The following is a 21,306-nucleotide window of genomic DNA, read 5'->3' as shown; positions in this document are numbered from 1 at the left end:
AAATAAACAGATTTTACTCTACTCAGTTAAAAGAAGAACGTGACATGACTTATGGAGGAGTGAAAATGGTATGACTAGGTTTCAATGCTAAGGTGTGCTGCAGGTAGGATTAGACTCACAGTCTATGAGACCCACTGCCCCTCATCCTTACTAAGCAGCTTCCCCTCACGCACTTCCACAACTTCCACAGTCCATTTTCAGCTATCTTGGGAGATAAAGGACTATAGGAAACTACCTATATGGCTTACATTTGATACGGTCTTTTATGAGAAGAAGCCTGAGGTAATACATTTGTGTTTTAAACAGTTTTACATCTTATTATTCCTCAGAGAAACTAAAAAAGCATCACATATATCATCATTTTATGCTCACAATATTTTTTACTACATAGTATTCATCCTTCTGTCCTCAAATTGCAAGTCTGTGCCAGAAGCAGGTAAAACTTCGGTCCATCATACTGAAGTTAACATAAAATCCACTCTTTTATAGTTATTGAATGAACCACACTTAAAGCTGTGTTTTAGGTAGGTCCACAGAAGAGACGGTCTGTATTTACACAGTGAATATTGCTAAGTCCAAATGGATCACTATTCTAGATACTACTTGCTTATAGAAAGCATAAAATGGTGCTCAAGAAGAGCCGAAATAGAATCCTGACCTGTAGAAAACTAAACCACATTCACTGTAGCATTGTTAGAAAAAAATTAAAATTAGAAACAGTGTGCTATCATTAAAAAGAATGAAATACAGCTACCTGGAAAGAGAATCATGCTCTACTGGTTTTTCAAGATGGAAATTTGGAAGGTTGGAGAACATTATGTATAGCATAAAACCTTTCTGCTTGCAAAAAAAAAGTATGTATACATACATATGTGTGCTTGTAGGTGTGTATCCATTTTTAAAAATCACATCAAGCCTACAACTATTATCTGTAATAGGGAAAAGGAGGACTTTCATTTTAAATTATATGTAGTTTAATTTTGTTTTTTAGCAAATATGAATTAATGATGGGTGGTGTTAAGGAATGGCCAGAAAATATTCCTAAATGTCAGCTGTCATGTTAAAAACAAATTTTCTGCTGTTTCGGAAGAGGTATTTTCTGTTGTATTGAGTTTTATGGGCTTCAGGCCTATTTAGGTTTTTGGGTAGCATCTTTGCCAATAACATTTTCTCTTTATTCTGTTTTTTCTTCTTCCATTATCCCAACATCAGTGTGTGTCTGCCAAGTCCTAAGGCTTGAAGCTTAATTATCTACCTCACTTCCTTCTGTCATTTGACCAGCTAGGGCTGTATTCTCCTGTAACTTTCATGTAAATCTCAAGGCCCATTCCTAATGCCATATTCTGCATTTGATGGCCTTGTCTATGAATACGCTGTTTTTATCATATGATCTAACATTTTCAGCATTTCTTCATAAATGTAAAACCAAACATTGAATCATGAGCAAAAGGTCTATCAATAGGAAAAAGATGTCTTATGGTTTAATTATGAAATATATACTATCTGATGGTCACATGTGCAAAATTTTACATATATATAACAATTTTCATTGAAGCATTGTTTTAATTGAAAGAGACTGGAAACACCTAAATGTCCATCAGTACAGGGCTGGTGAACTATATCATGGCACATTTCATAGAATGAAATATACTACAACCATAAAAAGAATTATGACATTTCATGAACCAATATAACACAATTTCCAAAATCTAACAAGTGAAACAAAAATTAAAGCACAGAATGGTGTATAAGCTAACATTTGTACAAAAAAGAAAAAAAGATATAGATATATATACATAAATGTATACAGGTATACACACACACATTTGCTTAATTTTTCATACTTATTTGCTTCTGGCAAGGTATACTGGTCATTTACCTACTATCTCTCAGCCCTACACCCACCCTTCTATACTCCGTTCTATACTTGGGGCTGGGACTCTGAAAATCACATTTCCTAGCCTCCTTGCCATTTGGCTTCCTGTCAAGTTCTGCCATCATGAGACACTAGCAAGAGATCAAAAAACAGGAAAAAGAGAAGCTTCCTGCCTCTGGCTCCAAAAGTGAAGCTGGGGTAGCACAATTCTGGATGTCAGCAGTACCCTTTTAGGGGTTCTAGTCTTGTCAGTGTGGGACCTCTTCAGCAGATCCAGACCCACTTCCACAGTATCTCCAACAATGCAGCAGGAGGTTTGAAGGTCATGGGCTCCAAACTTTTCATAGTACCCATAAATCCTTTCATAATTTTTAATTTAAACAAATATCCAAAGAATAACTTTTAATACTATAAAACAATAAAACCAATTCCTGTGTTAAGAAAATAACCTGTATACCTATGTGTAAGTTTGTTTCTAGACTAAATTCCTGAGACTTCTAATTGAGATATAACCTACTGTTCCCACCAATTTTCTAAAATCTCTCATGTATAGAAGCATGAGTATATCTATACACTAAACTACATGTAAAAAATATTGAAATTGAAGTAAAAATTTTTCCTTTCCTTCTTTTTTTTTAGACGGAGTTTCTCGTCATCCAGGCTGGAGTGCAATGGCACGATCTGGGCTCACTGCAACCTCCACTTCCCAGGCTCAAGTGATTCTTCTGCCTCAGCCTCCTGAGTAGCTGGGATTCCGGAAGCTCACCACCACGCCCAGCTAATTTTCACATTTTTAGTAGAGACGGGGTTTCACCATGTTGGCCAGGCTGGTCTCGAACCCGTGACCTCATGTAATTTGCCCACCTCAGCCTTCCAAAGTGCTGGGATTACAGGCGTAAGCCACCATGCCCAGCCCAAATTTTTACATTTTAATTCAAAAAATTAAAGGCAATAGATGTTTAACAGGAAAAAAAAAAAAGCTGACTATACTTTGAAGCAGATAATCTAAAACTGTGCTATTCAACATGATACCCAGTAGTCACATGTGGCTATTTCAGTTTAAAATTAAGTTAACTGAATGTTCCTCAGTTGCACTAGCCATGTTTAAAGTTCTCAATAGTCACACATAATTAGTGACTACCTTATTTGACAGCAAAGATCAGAGACCATTTCCAAAATCACAGAAAGTTTTACTGAACAGTGCTACTTTATCTTAGAAGAATGAAAGAAGTATTCCTAAAGAGGACCACCTCTTACTGGGAAAACCCGTTAATGGATCCTTTCTATTTTTGTTTTTATTTTTTGATACAGAAAGACAGAGGCCACTAGGAATGGTGTGAAAGGAAGAATGCAGACAGGAAAACAAATAGTTCACTTTCTATGTAACAAGAATTGAAGAAGTTGCTAATGGTCTCTTGCGAAGAAGCTCAGGGGTCTGGAAGGATTCAGAAAAGGAAAAAATGAGAGAGGTTATGAGAAGTCAACAAGATAGAAGGCAAAGGCATGCTGAGGAAAACAGCTAGTGAAAAATTCCCTGTGGCAATGAGACCAAAGAATTTAAGGTAACTTATGTCTAGTATTCAAGTTAATGTTGGTGCCTATACTGTACAATGCTTAATCTTTTTGGTTATCCCTCAACCTTACATGAGAATCTTTCATACAAAAGAGCAATGAATTAGTGGACCTCTGAAACCATGAGAAAAAAAGAAAACTTCAGGCATAAAAAAGGGATAGACCGTAAGAGGGAGAACCAGAGTGGGGCTATAATCACTCAATAGGAGCAAGAAACTACAGCACAAGAACCCTAAGCACCCAATAAAGTCTCACAGATACTGGGGAAGACTCACGACAACCTACAATATTAGGAATTAGAGCTGGAGCCATTTTCATAGAAAGGGTAACACCAAACAGTAGGATTATAGGCCATCCAAGTGACAGACACTTGGAACACACATGTACATATCAGGCATATATTTATGTCTCTATTCTTTTTAAATAAGAAACTATACAAGATAGAAAAAAGTTGGTCAACACTTTTTAAAATGACACTTTTGAGCATTTACTATATGTCAGGCACGATTATAAGCAATGTACATATACTAACTCATTTGAACCACAGCATAACTAAAGTATTGTCACAATTATCATCATCTTATAACTAGGAAACTGAGAAAGTAAATAAGATGTAGAACATAATTTAAACCCAGGATGTCTGGACCAAAGCAATTGCTTTTAGCTCCTATACTATATTGCCTCAAAATTAAAGTTCAAGTGACCGGTTAGGAAATACTAATTCATATTTTCTCTCCTCATATACGTAAAAGACAAACAGAACAGAGTTTTGGAGTCTATGATGCTCAATAATTTAGCAATCCTAATAAAATCTGAAAAAGGAATCCCTTAGATGTGTTTAAACTTATATTTCAGGCTAACTTGTTGGCTAACATGACAAATAAGGGCTAGTAACAATGCAAAAATGTTAAGAAAGGGAAAATATCTAGAATTGTTACAAAACTCTAATTCTTAATTTCATTTGTTAAGGAGATTGAGCCTCATTCTGAGACATGAATACCATGCAAAACTTCAAGGAAGAGCAGCCATTATCTTTGTATAACTAAATGATATTACCAGAAAAAGGATGGCTTCTAATGAACCTAAAGTAACAAAAGTTAATGTAGAATTGGAAAGAAGATTCCTTAGCATTCTGTTTGTAATTATTAAATGTTGAAGAATAACAAAGAGCAGAGGAAGGACTTTGTATTGAGAATATTTCTAAATAATATTCAGTTTTTCCCCCTTGGGAGTAAAAAAATGAAAAGTCACATAAACTACACTTTAGAGTCAGGCAGTAGTTTAAAAATCTATCATGAATCAGAGGTAACACTGAGCTAGCTGGCACAACCTAGTTAGAGAAATGTTTTTATTTCTATTGTTAGTCCATTTTTTCTTTTAATTAAGAAAAAAAAATGACTGGGTTAAGAATAATGTGCCCCACTCTTCTGACTGATAATAAAAGCCATCAAGAGCAGTCCGATTTCTGATAGACCAGGACAAGGGCATTTTTAGAAAATCAAGATTGGGCAGCTGAGATACACATCTTGCTTGTTCAGATAATGCCTGGAGTTCTAGTTGGCCTTCTCGCAACTTCACCCAAAAGAACAAGCCCATACTAATGAAAGAAGTGACCAGCACAGTAAAACCTGATTCAGAAGAACTCATTAACATCATGGTCATTCTTAGCCTCATCCATTCAGAGGGAGAATGTCAAATTTGGAAGAAGTAGTCTACTTTGCCTTGAACCAGGGTGAGAACATTGGATAACGTTACAATAATTGATAACAATTGGTGCATTTCAATCATTTCCTTTTTATTATAATAATCAACTCAAATAAGTAGGTCTCCCTATTTTACGTTCCAATGGGACTATTTTGATTTAGGTAAAAACCTGGGGGTAGACTAGGGAGGGTTTTTTACTACTCAGACTAGTTAAGAAGTCATTCAAATAAGCAGCCTTAAATTTTCCACCTGATCCAAGAGAAAATCAGAAAGGAAGCAACCCTCAACAGGGTACAGAGCTCTAAAATATTATATTCTCCTTTTTTACCACCAGAGTGGTTAGGGGGAAAGGGAACCAAGACACCAGAGTACAAACCTAATGATGTCACATATTTTATATCTATATCTATATCTATATCTATATCTATATATTTGTTTTTACTTGAAAACTTTCGAAGGCTCCCTTCTGCAAAAGATAAAGTCCAACTTCCTGGCATGGATGCAAAGGTCTTCATGTATAGGTGCCTGTGGATTGTAATATCACCTTAGGTGAAACCCCAGGAAAACCTTTCTAGGAAAAGCTACTTCTAAGGTGGAGAGAGGAGGAGAGTTTAGGCAGAGGGAATATGCCACTGAGTAAAGCCCAGATGACAGAAGCCCCAAGGTATACAGGAAAACCCAAGCAGCTAGATACTGTGGAATGTAAAATGTGAGGGAGGAAATAGCGAACTATTGTAATTTAACCAACTGAAATTATCAAGAACTCTTAGGATGCACTCAGCAATGGCTTATCACAAATCTATCTCCAGGCTTCCATCTTTTAAGCTCAGATAATTTAAGAGAATGGATTTTCTCTCTTTATTTATATTTTTAAATAACTGCACAAATAATATACGTATTCCTTGTTTAAAAGAATTCTATAACTAAGGATAAAATCCCTTTGAACCCTTTAATATCCCCACTCCCAGAAACAACTAGTCTGACATGTATATTCTTTCAGAATGTTTACTATACCTTCATAAATATGTACCCACAAAAATATCTAGTATTACTTTATGTTCTAGGGTTTCCAGATACATGGCATACTTCGGCTTTCTTCTTTTACTAGACAATGTTATAGAAGTCTATCTACGTAAGTCCAAATAGATATAACTTATTATTTTACATTATAAAAAACTTACAGCTCAATTAATTTAGCTATTCCCCTACATTGGTTATTTAGGTGTTGAGAATGCATTTTTACAGCACCATTCAGAGTTTGGCAACCTAGATAGGGAAGAATAGTTCTGAAAATCACATACACTCATCTCCAAAGTCGAGAAATAATGTGTCTTCTTGGTGATAATAGTTTGTTTTCAGTTTGACGCATCTTGTGAAAGTGAGTTAGACTAATAATTAAGAGAAATCCTCAGTTTTTGGATTCAAACTGCAGCCAGAGAAAACGAAATAATGATAAATACTTGTCAATATGTGTGAATCTCTTCTGAAATTCTAATTTCATTTCCACCAAACAGTCCTAGAAATTCTGTATATACATTTTCCACTGAGCTCAAACCCTAGGAGTCTAGTATCTAGTGATTTGCTCAATTCACATAATCCATTTGAATCCAAATACTTGAACTTCCTTGAATAAGTTAGCAACATTTTTCTTTTTTGATGAGGTTTAATAATCACTGTATCTAATATCTTACAATGTTGGTAAGAAAATATAGTTTTGGGAACCCTCGAGGATTAAGTGAATTGGGCTAGTTCAAAATGGTCCTTGATACAAGGAAGGAGATCATTAAGGAATCTTTTCATTAAGTTTCTACTGCATTAAAACAAAAATTTAAAATTTCCAGAGTACAATATAGGTTCTTTTAAAACACTGTAAGTTGACAGTGGTTAAGAATACAAAAAGACATCCTTCTTGCAATCTCAATCACTTCTTCCATAACATCAGTGATTACAACTTAGAAAGGTCATAGCCCTTAGTCTTCTAATTAATGATTTAATGAAACATAGATACACCAAATGTTTGTTTTGATTTGAATAAACTTTTGAAATCAAATTTTTATTATACTGCATATATTCCTTCTATAGTAAAACAACTGAGTTCTTACATGTTCTGACCAAACCTCTAAAATTCCTTATCTGCAAATAAGCCCTACCAGTTCACATATACTAGCTAATTAAAAATCAGAGTAGGGGTTGTGTGCATTTGTTTACTTCGAGGAGCAGCTGGATCTCAAGAAGGCTATACCTCAGGCAGGGAACTACTGGCAATGAGTTGTCTGTTGTGCTCTCGATGTGCTGGGGACCAAACTGGCGAGCTCACCAGAGGTAGTATGATTTCAAGCAGCACCGTCTAACAGAAATAGAAACGTGGGCCACAAATAAGAACCACATGTATAATTTATTTATTTATTTATTTATTTATGTATTTATTTTTTTGAGACGCAGTCTCGCTCTGTCGCCCAGGCTGGAGTGCAGTGGCGCGATCTCGGCTCACCGCAAGCTCCGCCTCCCGGGTTCACGCCACACTCCTGCCTCAGCCTCCTGAGTAGCTAGGAGTACAGGCGCCCACCACCACGCCTGGCTAATTTTTTGTGTTTTTAATGGAGACGGGGTTTCACCGTGTTAGCCAGGATGGTGTCCATCTCCTAACCTTGTGATCCACCCGTCTTGGCCTCCCAAAGTGCAGGGAGGCATGAGCCACCACGCCCAGCTAAAATTTTTTTAATTTTTAATTTTCATGGGTACATAATAGTATATATATTTATGGGGTACATAAGGTATTTTGATACAGGCATATGTGTTATCCAATTTAAAACTTTTAATAGCCATATTTAAAGAAAAGTTAAAATTAATTTTAGTAATATGTTTTATTTTACCTAATATATGCAAAATACTATCACTTCAATGTATGACCAAAATTTTAAAATTATTAATGATATTTTATATTCTTTTGTTCACACTGTCTTTAAAATACTGTGCTTCACACATGTAGCACTTCTTAATTGGATCACATTTCAAGTGCTCAAAAATCTATATATGGCTGGTGTTTACCATATTGGACAGCACAGATATAGAGGAAAGACCAAAAGCATTGGGATTAACATAGACCTAAGTCTGAATTCTAGTTCCATAACTCACTAAGCTTTGTGACCATTAGCCAGTTATAAAAACACTCTGAGCCTTGTTGTCCTCATCAGTAAAACAGAAATAATATAACCTGTTTTGCAAATTTCTTATAAGAATTAGAGATAATATATGTAAAATACCTTGGCACACTGTATGCCTGGCACATAACAGAGCTCAATAAAATCCTCATCATCCTCATATACATAGGAGACAAATAAGCATCACTGTAAGAAAGGTCAAATTCCAATCAACCTAGGCGCCTATCAGTGGTGGATTAGATGAAGATGGGGTACATATACACCATGGAATACTACACAGCCTAAAAAAGAATGAAATCATATCTTTTAGGCAAGATGGATCAAGCTGGAGGCCATAATACTAAACAACCAAATACTGCACATTCTCACTTATAAGTGGGAGCTAAACACTGAGCACACATGCACATAAACAGGGGAACACTAGACACTATGGACTACTAGAGGTGAGAGGGAGGGAGGGGAGCATGAATGGAAAAACAACCTATTGGCTGCTAGCTTACTACCTAGTGACAGTATCTACACCCTAAACCTCAGCATCACGTAACATGCCCATGTAACAAACCTGCACATATACCTCCTTATCTGAAATAAAAGTTGAAATTTAAAAAAAAGAAAGAAAGTGAAGGTGGAGAAGAAAAAGAGAAGAACTTGAAATAAGGTTATCAAAATGTTTTCTAACTAAAATCAATCAGCAGTCATCCATACAAAATAAAAACAAAATCCACATTTTCCAAAATTACTATATTGTTAGAATGAGAGATATGGTGGAGGGCTTATAACTCACAAATTTTTTAGAGCAAATTTTTAAAATTTGCTTTCTTGATTATTGTTGCCATGCTAATCTTACTTTCCATTTCTAAAAGGAGAAAACGGCTGGAAAGGTGACTAGAAAATTGAGTGGCACAGAAGTGGCATGGGGATAAAAATGCTTATACATAATCTATAAAAACTATACTATGTATACTGATAACTAAGAATTCACTATATAATACATAACAAACTTTCTTCAAATAATTGTTATAGTATGTTTTCCATTCATTTATATAAGATCAAAATGCAATACAGAAAATCTATAAAACATACCTCTGATAAAAATGTTTGAGCTGATTTCTGAGCTCCTACATGGAGCAGATATTCATATACGTAGAGTGCTAACCTGGAAAACAAATAAAACATTTATTGAGAAGAAGAATATTAAAATTCATTCTTTAAATAATGCACATCTTTCCATTGCTGAAATATCTTACACACTAACAGTGACCAAAAATAAACCCTTCCTATGCTATTTCAATAGGAATTATTAATAATACATGTATGTCCAGAAAGAACTTAAAGTAATTAAAAGTAGTACATGAAGAAAAAGACAAATGTATATTTTCTTGGCAAGAAATATATACAGATTTTTTTCTGGAATCATCTCACTTATCATAAGCTCATTCCCACTGCTATATCTACTATTAATAATCTCTAAATCCCATCTGAAGGCATAATAACCTTTCATTAATAAAAGAAATGAATTAAGTTAGTGAACTTTCCCAACACTTTATGTCCTTCAATCTTTTTGGCGAATGTTAATGTAAACTCTAGCTGTTTGTAGAAACATATGCCAACACTGTGTTGAATATCCATTTTAATATTTGCTCAGCAACTTCTCCTTATTCTTTAGATTTGATTGTTAAACCAATAATACTTTAGTTTACAAGGCATTCAGATTCACAGCAAACTACAGCATTATGTAAACTTTAAAGATATCAGATCATATTAAGCATATGGGAGCTTACAGTTTAAAGGTTAACAAAATTATGTATAAATTTATCACTCAAATATAGAATATTGAATGTGTTGTATACATAAACTACTCTCATTATCTTGTGGATTCAGAATTTTCAAGCTACACCATGTGGCTCAATTTCAGTTGAGCTGTTAACAAAATATTATTCATAAACCCAAATTAGTCTGAGGCAGTATTTTTAATGATATCTTGGCCCAATGCCCAGATAGCTCACAACAGTTCAGTTTCTGCTACACTATATTTACCAATATTGAACCAGGTTTACAGTAAACAATACAATGTAACAATAACCACAGTTCTGTGGTTATAGTTGTACCACTTCTCTTGCCAAGCAGATTTTCGACTTTTAAAGATTGATGGCATTTACAAAAATGAGTATTTTCTTTATTTTCATGAAAAAAAAGCTGGTACAAATTCAGTTGCTCTGTCCATTTAATTCTTTCCCCATTCCAAAACTGCCAAATACTGTAGCTACTAAGCACCTTGAGAGAGTAGACCTATTAAAGTTACTCACAGAAAGTAAGTTATTGACAGTGAGGATGAATGTAATTTAGAAACATCTCCTAACATATTCAAATTGAATGACACTTCCTACATCAGTGCTTCTCAACTGCTTTTCCTACCCTAACACAATAAGCTATATAGCATGCTCCCTTCAGTAGCAGTATCTCCCTGTGGAAGTGTGGCTTATCACCCAAAGTATATCATAAGGGATACGGGAAATTGGAATATTCCTGTAGTTTCAAACAAACAATCCTGCTGGTGATTCTTATCACATATTCTTCAAACACATACCCCATACCTTTTTCCCCCTACTAGTAACTCTCAACTCTACCACATGATTCAGTGCCCATGATGGCAAATTGTACCTTGGAAAAGGATAATATTTGTAAAATCTTCTTGGATAGGCTCTGGAACCTCAAAATTGCCTGCCAGTGGCAGTCCTGCCCCACTGCCTGAAAAAAACAGACTCAGGTAATTCCATGCAGCTTGTAAAACCTTGGGCCTAGAGCCAAACCAGTGGTTAGCATAGGAAAGAAATCCCCACCTAAGTAAAAGGCTGAACAATAAAGCTGGTCCACGAAGCTTGGGGAATTTGAAAGTGAGAAGCAGAGAGTGAATAAAGCAGGGGCACCATGTTATGGTGAGAACTTGTTATGAAGAGAACAGACCTCAGAACAGTCAAGGCTGTGTCCTTTCAGTAAACCCCATTCTTAAGTGAGTTACCTCCTTGTAACGTCTTCTTTTTCATATTAATGGGGATAATATAGTTCTTCTAAGTTTTCTTTAGTACCTAAGAAACAAAAAGCTTACCTCTTTACAAGTAAAATTAAAAGTGATAGTCCCCACTTTCTCCCTCTGTAAATCTAAAATAGTGATTCTAAAAAATGTATTGGAAGGGACTTAGAATAATGGGAGGTAAGGGTTTCAACTGGAGATTCTGAAGTATCTTCCAAGGGTGTGAGCCCATCCTACTACTATTAGAATCTGCTGTGGCAGCTCATTGTTACCAACAGGGTGATGAAGTGGGATCGGCCTGAGAAAACCTATCTATAACGCTACCTCATATATTCATGTTCTGCAATCTCCTTTGAACAAAATTAACGGTTCTCAGGCCATCAGAATCTATGCTCCAAAAAGGGTGTCAGGGAGCAATGCATTGGTGAACAACTAATTAAGTCTACTGCCATGATGACTCCATAATACATGATCAGCAATCTCCAATTTTTTTTTCTTTTTTCTTTTCATAGGTTTTTTGGGAACGGGTGGTGTTTGGTCACATGAGTAAGTTCTTTAGTGGTAATTTGTGAGATTCTGGTGCACCCATCACCCAAGCAGTATACACTGTACCCAATTTGTAGTCTTTTATCACTCACCCTTCTCCCACCCTTTCCCACAAGTCCCCAAAGTTCATTGTATCATTCTTTTTTTTTTTTTTTTTTAATACTTTAAGTTCTGGGATACATGTGCAGAATTTTCAGGTTTGTTACATAGGCATGTATACACGTGCCATGGTGGTTTGCTGCACTCATCAACCCTCATCTACATTAGGTATTTCTCCTAATGCTATCCCTCCCCTACTGCCTCACCCACCGACAGGTCCCAGTGTGTGATGTTCCCCTCCCTGTGTCCATGTGTTCTCATTGTTCAACTCACACTTATGACTGAGAACATGCGGTGTTTGGTTTTCTGTTCCTGTGTTAGTTTACTGAGAATGATGGCTTCCAGCTTCATCCATGTCCCTGCAAAGGACATGAACTCATCCTTTTTTGTGGCTGCATAGAATGCCATGGGGGTATATGTGCCATATTTTCTTTATCCAGTCTATCATTGATGGGCATTTGGGTTAGTTCCAAGTCTTTGCTTTTGTGAATAATGCTGCAATAAACATACATGTGCATGTGTCTTTTTAGTAGAATGATTCATAATCCTTTGGGTATATACTCAGTAATGGGATTGCTGGGTCAAATGGTGTTTCTAGTTCCAGATCCTTGAGGAATCGCCACACTGTTTTCCACAATGGTTGAACTAATTTACATTACCATCAACAGTGTAAAAGCATTCCTATTTCTCCACATCCTCTCCAGCATCTGTTGTTTCCTGACTTTTTAATGATCGCCATTCCAACTGGCATCAGATGGTATCTCACTGTGGTTTTGATTTGCATTTCTCTAATGAGCAGTGACAATGAGTTTTTTTTCATGTTTGTTGGCCTCATAAATGTCTTCTTTTGAGAAGTAACTGTTCATATCCTAGACCCACTTTTTGATGGAGTTTTTTTTTTCTTGTAAATTTGTTGAAGTGCCTTGTAGATTCTATATATTAGCCCTTTGTCAGATGGATATAAACAATCTCCAATATTTTAATTATCACCGCCGTGTATAGGATTTTCCAAACCTATCTCTGTAGTGCTATCCTCTGTCCCAAGCTCCAAACCTGCTTCTCCAAACTAAACTACTGTTTTAAGTTTGGTGTTTATTGTTTTGTTTTTTTTTTTTTTGAGATGGGGTCTTGCTCTATCATTCTGGCTGGAGTGCAGTGGTGTGATCAGAGCCATCATCCTGCCTGCCTCAGCCTCCCGAGTAGCTTGGACTACAGGCACACACCACCACATCTGACTAATATTTAATGTTTTTTGGTAAAGACAGGGTCTTGCTATTTTGCCAAGGCTGGTCCCGAACTCCTGAACTCAAGAGATCCTCCTGCCTAGGCTTCCCAAAGTGCTGGGATTACAGGCATGAGCGACTGGACCTGTCCAAGATTGTTTCTAAAAATATGTTTCTCTCTTAAATTGACCACATCCAAAGTTAAATTCACCTTCTCCTTCTGTTTTCATAGTACCCGTGCTCACCTTGAATGGAACACAATTTCTCTGAATGTCAGTTTTTTCATGTGTCAAATAGGAAGAATAATATTTTGCTTGTATTGTCAAAAGGATTAGAAAGAACAGTAAGTAATAACAACTGTTATAATTTTGGCCAATTATCAAATCATGTATTGGATTCTAAGGCACTATCTCTCCCACATTTGCCACTCCTTTCTTTCCTCCTTCCTGCTCTGGAGGAACCACCGGGAGTCACAGCAAGAGCAGGAGCTATAATATTTGCTGTAGCTTCAGATTATGTATTACCCATTAGCTCCCCACAAAAGGACACTGATCCACCAGAAATAAGAATGTCCAGAAAGTTCTGGGGGGAAAGCCCTGTAATAAAAGATACTGTTTGAACACAAACGATTCCGGCAGAGGGGAGTGACATTGTCCATCCATGCAGGTAAATCACAGCTTGGTGCCATGTCTAGTAATGTGAGATCACCAAACTTAAGAAAGCAACATTTTGAGCAGGGCATAGTGGCTCACGCCTGGGAGTAATCCCAAGAAGTGGAAAGCTGAGGCAGGAGGATAGCTTGAGCCCTGGAGTTTTAGACCAGCCTGGGCAACACAGCAAAACCCCATCTCCAAAAAATATATATATTTATATATTTTTTTAAATTAGCCTGTATGGCTCACACCTGCAGTCCCATTGATTTGGGAGGCTGAGGCAGGAGGATTACCTGAGTGCAGGAGTTCAAGGCTGCAGTGAGCTATGATCGCATCATTGTCCTCCAGTATGAACAACAAAGTCAGATCTTATGTCAAGAAAGAAAGGAAGAAAGGAAGGAAGGAAGAAAGAAAAGAAAAGAAAAGAAAAGAAAGAGATAGAGAGAAAGGAAGGAAGGAAAGAAAGGAAGAAAGAAAGAGAAGGAAAGGAAGGAAGAAAGAAAAAAAGAAAAGAAAAAGGCAACATTTTATTTGGATTACTCAACAGTGAAAATTTAAAGATAAACATTGAATATACAAATATTTGAACAGTAATACTTTTGAATTAACATTTTCCTTTTTATGATCGTTAAGAAATTTAAGTACTTTATTAAAACACAGAGTGGCGGCCGGGCGCGGTGGCTCAAGCCTGTAATCCCAGCACTTTGGGAGGCCGAGACGGGCGGATCACGAGGTCAGGAGATCGAGACCATCCTGGCTAACACGGTGAAACCCCGTCTCTACTAAAAAATACAAAAAACTAGCCGGGTGAGGCGGCGGGCGCCTGTAGTCCTAGCTACTCGGGAGGCTGAGGCAGGAGAATGGCCTAAACCCAGGAGGCGGAGCTTGCAGTGAGCCGAGATCCGGCCACTGCACTCCAGCCTGGGTGACAGAGCGAGACTCCGTCTCAAAAAAAAAAAAAAAAAAAAAAATACAGAGTGGCTATTTAGCAGAGTAGCTAATGTGATCTAAATACATAGAAACAAATTAACAAATACAGTAAGAGTCAGCTGCAAAAAGTAGAACCAGTCTTTCTTTAAAAAACATTGATTAATTAAAAAGCCTATCAATGATTCATAGATCATATATCTTCAAATTATCTTCATTTCATTCTAATTTTAAACTGAATATCAATGACCAAGTTATCAAAATGATGACCAACAATTCTAGAGAGGGAGCCAAAGCAGGAAATACAAAATATATCTGGTACAGCTCAGCACCTTCTTTACTCCTTGGTCACTACAGGCGCCTAAACTTTAAAAATAATAACAGAGGTAGAGATTAAGATGAGAAGAACACAGAGAAGAGCCAAAGCCTGAGGTCATTAGATAACACCTACACATGTGATGGACACTAGACTCACTGTCCCTCAACTACACACACATGTACTCACAACTGCAGTGGAAGGCAGATCGGAAACATCAACCAACAGTGATAAAATTCCATAATTGGAATTGTATCGATCTCCGGCTCTGACAGTCAAATCTCTTCAGCTAGGCTTCATGAATTCAGTATCTATAGTAATTTGGATTAGAACAGGTCTTCGGTTTAATCTTCTAATCTATTTTTTAAGAGTGGGAGGACCCCATTTAATCTTTATTTTGCATATGCTTCTAACAAAGGGGGTTTTTTTGATTTAAAAATTATACAATTAGAAGGAAATTAAAGATACATAATTTTTGTTGTTGTTGTTGTTGAGATGGAGTCTTGCTCTGTCGCCAGGCTGTGCCAGGAGTGCCAGTGGCATGATCTTGGCTCACTGCAATCTCTGCCACCCAGGTTCAAGTGATTCTCCTGCCTCAGCCTCCCGAATAGCTGGGACTACAGGTGCCACCACGCCCAGCTAATTTTTGTACTTTTAGTAGAGACAGGGTTTCACCATGTTGGCCAGGATGGTCTCAATCTCTTGACCTTGTGATCCGCCCACCTCAGCCTCCCAAAGTGCTAGGATTACAGGGGTGAGCCATCACGTCCAGCCAGATACATAAAAATTAAAAAATAGATAAAAGTGTTCAACTGTTGACTGTCCCTACAAAAATTAAATTAAGAAACAATAAAGGACTGAGAAAACAGCATCTGTAATCCTATTTTCTTTATACATTAAATGTATTTTCTTTATACATTTCTAGCCTTGACATAACATATAGCCTTATGTCAAGGTCAATATGTTTAATATATAAAGAGGTTTTGGGGAACAGGCAGTGTTTGGTTACATGAGTAAGTTCTTTAGTGGTGATTTGTGAGATTTGTGACATAACATATAGCCTTATGTCAAGGCTAATACGTTTAATATATAAAGAGCACAAATAAAATGACATGTCAGAATATGAAGACCTATGAAGATCTTAGTTTTTAAATAATAAGCAAGGTAAGAGGCCGGGCGCGGTGGCTCAAGCCTGTAATCCCAGCACTTTGGGAGGCCGAGACGGGCGGATCACGAGGTCAGGAGATCGAGACCATCCTGGCTAACATGGTGAAACCCCGTCTCTACTAAAAATACAAAAAACTAGCCGGGCAAGGTGGCGGGTGCCTGTAGTCCCAGCTACTCGGGAGGCTGAGGCAGGAGAATGGCGTGAACCCGGGAGGCGGAGCTTGCAGTGAGCCGAGATTGCACCACTGCACTCCAGTCTGGGCGACAGAGCGAGACTCTGCCTCAAAAAAAAAAAAAAAAAAATAAGCAAGGTAAGAAAATGAAAATTCAAATAAGAAGAATAGCTACACATGGCCAGTAACTCCAAAAAAAACTGTTCAACCCCTAATCATAAAAAGTATTTCAAAATTTCACTAATGAATGTAGCAAAGACTTTAAAAACATTAAAGCATTCAATGCCTATAAGGGTGAAATGTGGAAGTGTAAATGGTGCAACTTTTCAGGAAAATACCATGGCAAAATGAAAAAGTCATTTTTTTTTTTAAGTGCAGAACAGTTTGTATAGTATGCTCTCATCCGTATCACAGAAATATTCTCTGTACATACAAGCACTGGAACAAGTCGCTCCCATGCTTCCCACGCTCATGGAATCACTGGAGTTCAAACAGTATCTTTTATTGCGGGCCTTTTTTCCTAGAGACTGGGGGCCTGGAATAAGAGGGAGACTTTTCTAACCGCATAACTTTTCTTCTGTTTGATTACTTCCCCTGAGCTTATATTTCCTATTTAGAAAGAAATAAATAAGCAATAAAAAATTAAATATTAAATCTTTATATCCTTTTATTTCCCAGCAATTTTTATTCTAAAATACTACAATAAAGATTCAGAAAGCCAAACAATTTATAATGATGCCTGGGGCAAAATTATAGCAGTGAAAAACTGGCAATCTAAATATCTGAGAAAAAATAAATCATTAGATTATGATATATACATGTGATGGGGAAATATATTTTTGCTAAATGTTTAATGATATTAAGAAATGCTCATAATTCATTGTTAAAATTTAAAACTCCCAAATACATACAATGTATGTAGAAAAAGGGTAGAAGAAGTAAGAGTCACGGCTACTGGCAGAAACAATAAAAATAAAAAGTAACAGATGAAGTCCAACTAGTATGAATGGGGCAGAAAAACTAAGTAAAGCAGTGAAACTAGTATGGCCAACTTGGAGTTGGGCCAAATATCCCTGTGCCTCCCTCAGAAGGCCTGAGGGCAACTCTTATTATAGTACTATCTTCTAATCAACCATCATAATGGTAGCTTTATGTCTCCAGTAAAAGATTAAACTTTGTGGCACTCTAAACAAATATCGAAGGTATTCAGCTATATAAAAATACTAAATCTCTGGTTTATTTTCTGCAAATTATTTTCCCAATTAATTCTGACTTAATTTTAGTCAGGTTTTTTGGAGGGAAGGAGGATTTAGCTATTTAAAATAAAATTTTGACAACAGAACAAAAACTTTATTTTTGAATTTGATAAATAACAATTGTATAAAGTTTTGTCATATAAATATTCGTAATATACAACATGATGTCTTGATACATTTATATATTGTGGAATGACTAAATCAAGCTAATTAACATATCCATTGCCTCAAATATTTCTCTTTTCTGTGTGTGGTGAGAACACTTAAAATCTACTCTCTCAGCAACTTTCAAATATACAAAACATTGTTATTAATAATAACTACAGTCACCACATTACCACATTGTACAATAGATCTCTTGGATGTATTCTTAATATCTAGCTGAACTTTTGTTATTTTAGACAAACATCTCCCAAATCCTCCCTACTGCCTACCCGATGACCACCATTGTATGCTGCTTCTATGGGTTCAATGTTTTTAGATTCCATACAATCGAGCCTCCTTATCTGTGGGTTCCACATGGTTGGATTCAACCAATCTGGGATCAAAAATACAAGCATCCCCCAGTATCCACAGGGATTGACTCCAATACCCTCTCAGATACCAAAATCCACAGATGCTCAAGTCCCTGATACAAAATGGCATAGTATCTACATATATCCTATACACATTCTTCTGTACATGTTAAATTATCTCTAGATTACTCTAATACCGAGTACAATGTAAATGCTACATAGTTATACTGTATTTTTTATGTTGTGCTATTTTTTATTATTGTATGATTTTTTCCAAATATTTTTTATCCTTGAATGCAGAACCCACAGATACTAAGGGATGACTGTATAAGTGAGATTATACAGTATTTGTCTTTCTCTGCCTCACTCATTTCACTTAATATAATGTCCACCAGGTTCATCCATGTTGTCAAAATGACAGGATTTCCCTAATGAACATTGATGCGAAAATCCTCAATAAAATACTGGCAAACTGAATCCAGCAGCACATCAAAAAGCTTATCCACCACAATCAAGTCGGCTTCATCACTGTTAATGCAAGGCTAGTTCAATAAACGCCAATCAATAAACGTAATCCATCACATAAACAGAACCAATGACAAAAGCCACACAATTATCTCAATAGATGCAGAAAAGGCCTTCGATAAAATTCAACATCTCCTCATGTTAAAAACGCTCAATAAACTAGGTATTGATGGAACATATTTCAAAACAATAAGAATGATTTATGACAAACCCATAGCCAATATCATATTGAATGGGCAAAAGCTGGAGGCGTACCCTTTGAAAACTGGCACAAGACAAGGATGCCCTCTCTCACCACTCCTATCCAACATATTATTGGAAGTTCTGGCCAGGGCAATCAGGCAAGAGAAGGAAATAAAGGGTATTTAAATAGGAAGACAGGAAGTCAAATTGTCTCTGTTTGCAGATGACATGACTCTATATTTAGAAAACTCCACTGTCTTAGCCCAATATATCCTTAAGCTGATAAGTACCTTCAGCAAAGTCTCAGGATACAAAATCAATGTGCAAACATCACAAGCATTCCTCTACACCAACAAAAGCCAAATAAGAGAGCCAACTCATGAATAAACTTCCATTCACAATTGCTACAAAGAGAATAAAATGCCTAGGAATACAACTTACAAGAGATGTGAAGGATCTCTTCAAGGAGAACTACAAACCACTACTCAAGGAAATGAGAGGACACAAACAAATGGAAAAACATTCCATGCTTATGGCTAGGAAGAATCATTATCATGAAAACAGCAATACTGCCCTAAGTAATGTATAGATTCAGTGCTATTCCGATCAACCTACCATTGACTTTCTTCACAGAACTAGAAAAAACTACTTTAAATTGCATAAGGAACCAAAAAAGAGCCCGTATAACCAAGACAATCCTAAGCAAAAAGAACAAAGCTGGAGGCATCATGCTACCTGACTTCAAACTATACTATAAGGCTACAGTAACCAAAACAGCATGGTACTGGTAGCAAAACAGATATATAGACCAATGGAACAGAACAGAGGCCTCAGAAATAACATCAAACATCTACAACCATCTGATCTTTGACAAACCTAACAAAAACAAGAAATGGGGAAAGGATTCCCTATTTAATAAATGGTGCTGGGAAAACTGGCTAGCCATATGCAGAAATCTGAAACTGGACCCCTTCCTTACACCTTACACAAAAATTAACTCAAGATGGATTAAAGACTTAAATGTAACACCCCAAACCATAAAAACACTAGAAGAAAACCTAGGCAATACCATTCAGGACATAGGCATAGGCAAAGACTTCATGACTAAAACACCAAAAGCAATGGCAACAAAAGCCAAAATAGACAAATGGGATCTAATTAAACTAAAGAGCTTCTGCACAGCAAAAGAAACTAGCATCAGAGTGAACAGGCAACCTACAGAAAGGGAGAAAATTTTTGCAATCTACCCATCTGACAAAGGTCTATCAGAATCTACAAGAAACTGAAACAAATTTCTTGTAAGAAAAAAAATGAACAACCCCATCAAAATGTAGGCAAAGTATATGAACACACCCTTCTCAAAGACATTTATGTGGTCAACAAACATATGAGAAAAAGCTCATCATCACTGATCATTATAGAAAAATCACCACAATGATATACCATTTCACACCAGTCAGAATGGCAATTATTAAAACATCAGTAAACAATAGATAGATGCTGGCGAGGTCGTGGAGAAATAGGAATGCTTTTACACTGTTGATGGGAATGTAAATTAGTTCAACCATTGTGGAAGACAGTGTGGCAATTCCTCAAGGACCTAGAACCAGAAATACCATTTGACCCAGCAATCCCATTACTGGGTATATACCCAAAGAATTATAAATCATTCTACTATAAAGACATATGCACATGTATGTTTACTGCAGCACTATTTACAATAGCAAAGACTTGGAACCAACCCAAATGACCATCAATGGGTCAAGAAAATGTGGCACATATACACCATGGAATACATGCAGTCATAAAAAAGAATGAATTCATGTTCTCTGTAGGGACATGGATGAAGCTGGAAGCCATCAATCTCAGCAAACTAACACAGGAAAAGAAAACCAAACACCACATGTTCTCAGTCATAAGCGGGAGCTGAACAATGAGAACACACGGACACAGGGAGGGGAACAACATAAACCAGAGCCTGTTGAGGGCTGGGGCACCAGGGGAGGGAGAGCACTAGGACAAATACCTAATGAATGTGGGGCTTAAAACCTAGATGACAGATTGATAGGTGCAGCAAACCACAGTGGCACATGTATACTACGTAACAAATCTGCACATTCTGCACATGTATCCTGTAACTTAAAGTAAAATTTTAAAAAATTGTTTTTTAAATGACAGGAATTCCTTCCTGTTAAAGGTTGAATAGTATTCAATTGTGTATATATAGTCTGTTTTCCTTCATCTGTTGATGGACACTAAGGGTGATTCCATATCTTGTCTATTGTGATTAATGCGGCAATGAATACGGGAATGCAGATATCTCTTTGACATACTGATTTCATTCCCTGTGGATATATAGAGTGGGATGGCGAGATCATA

At 36.6% G+C, this 21,306-nt stretch overlaps 1 protein-coding gene across 8 annotated transcripts in view; it reads right to left on the bottom strand.

Moving 5' to 3' along the window:
• Positions 1-21,306, bottom strand: part of SSBP2 (single stranded DNA binding protein 2) — a 336,738-nt gene that overhangs the window by 210,950 nt on the left and 104,482 nt on the right. For all 8 annotated transcript variants that reach the window (XM_033179240.1, XM_033179242.1, XM_033179238.1 and 5 more), the window contains exon 2: positions 9,397-9,469. In XM_033179240.1, the coding sequence (XP_033035131.1) occupies positions 9,397-9,469 (73 nt within the window). The remainder of the gene's footprint in view (positions 1-9,396; positions 9,470-21,306) is intronic.

The sequence above is a fragment of the Trachypithecus francoisi genome, unplaced genomic scaffold, assembly GCF_009764315.1.
Source record: "Trachypithecus francoisi isolate TF-2019V2 unplaced genomic scaffold, Tfra_2.0 Lachesis_group2, whole genome shotgun sequence".
Taxonomy (NCBI): domain Eukaryota; kingdom Metazoa; phylum Chordata; class Mammalia; order Primates; family Cercopithecidae; genus Trachypithecus; species Trachypithecus francoisi.
The sequence above is the reverse complement of the archived record's forward strand: the minus strand, read 5'-3'. Positions and strand labels throughout refer to the sequence as shown.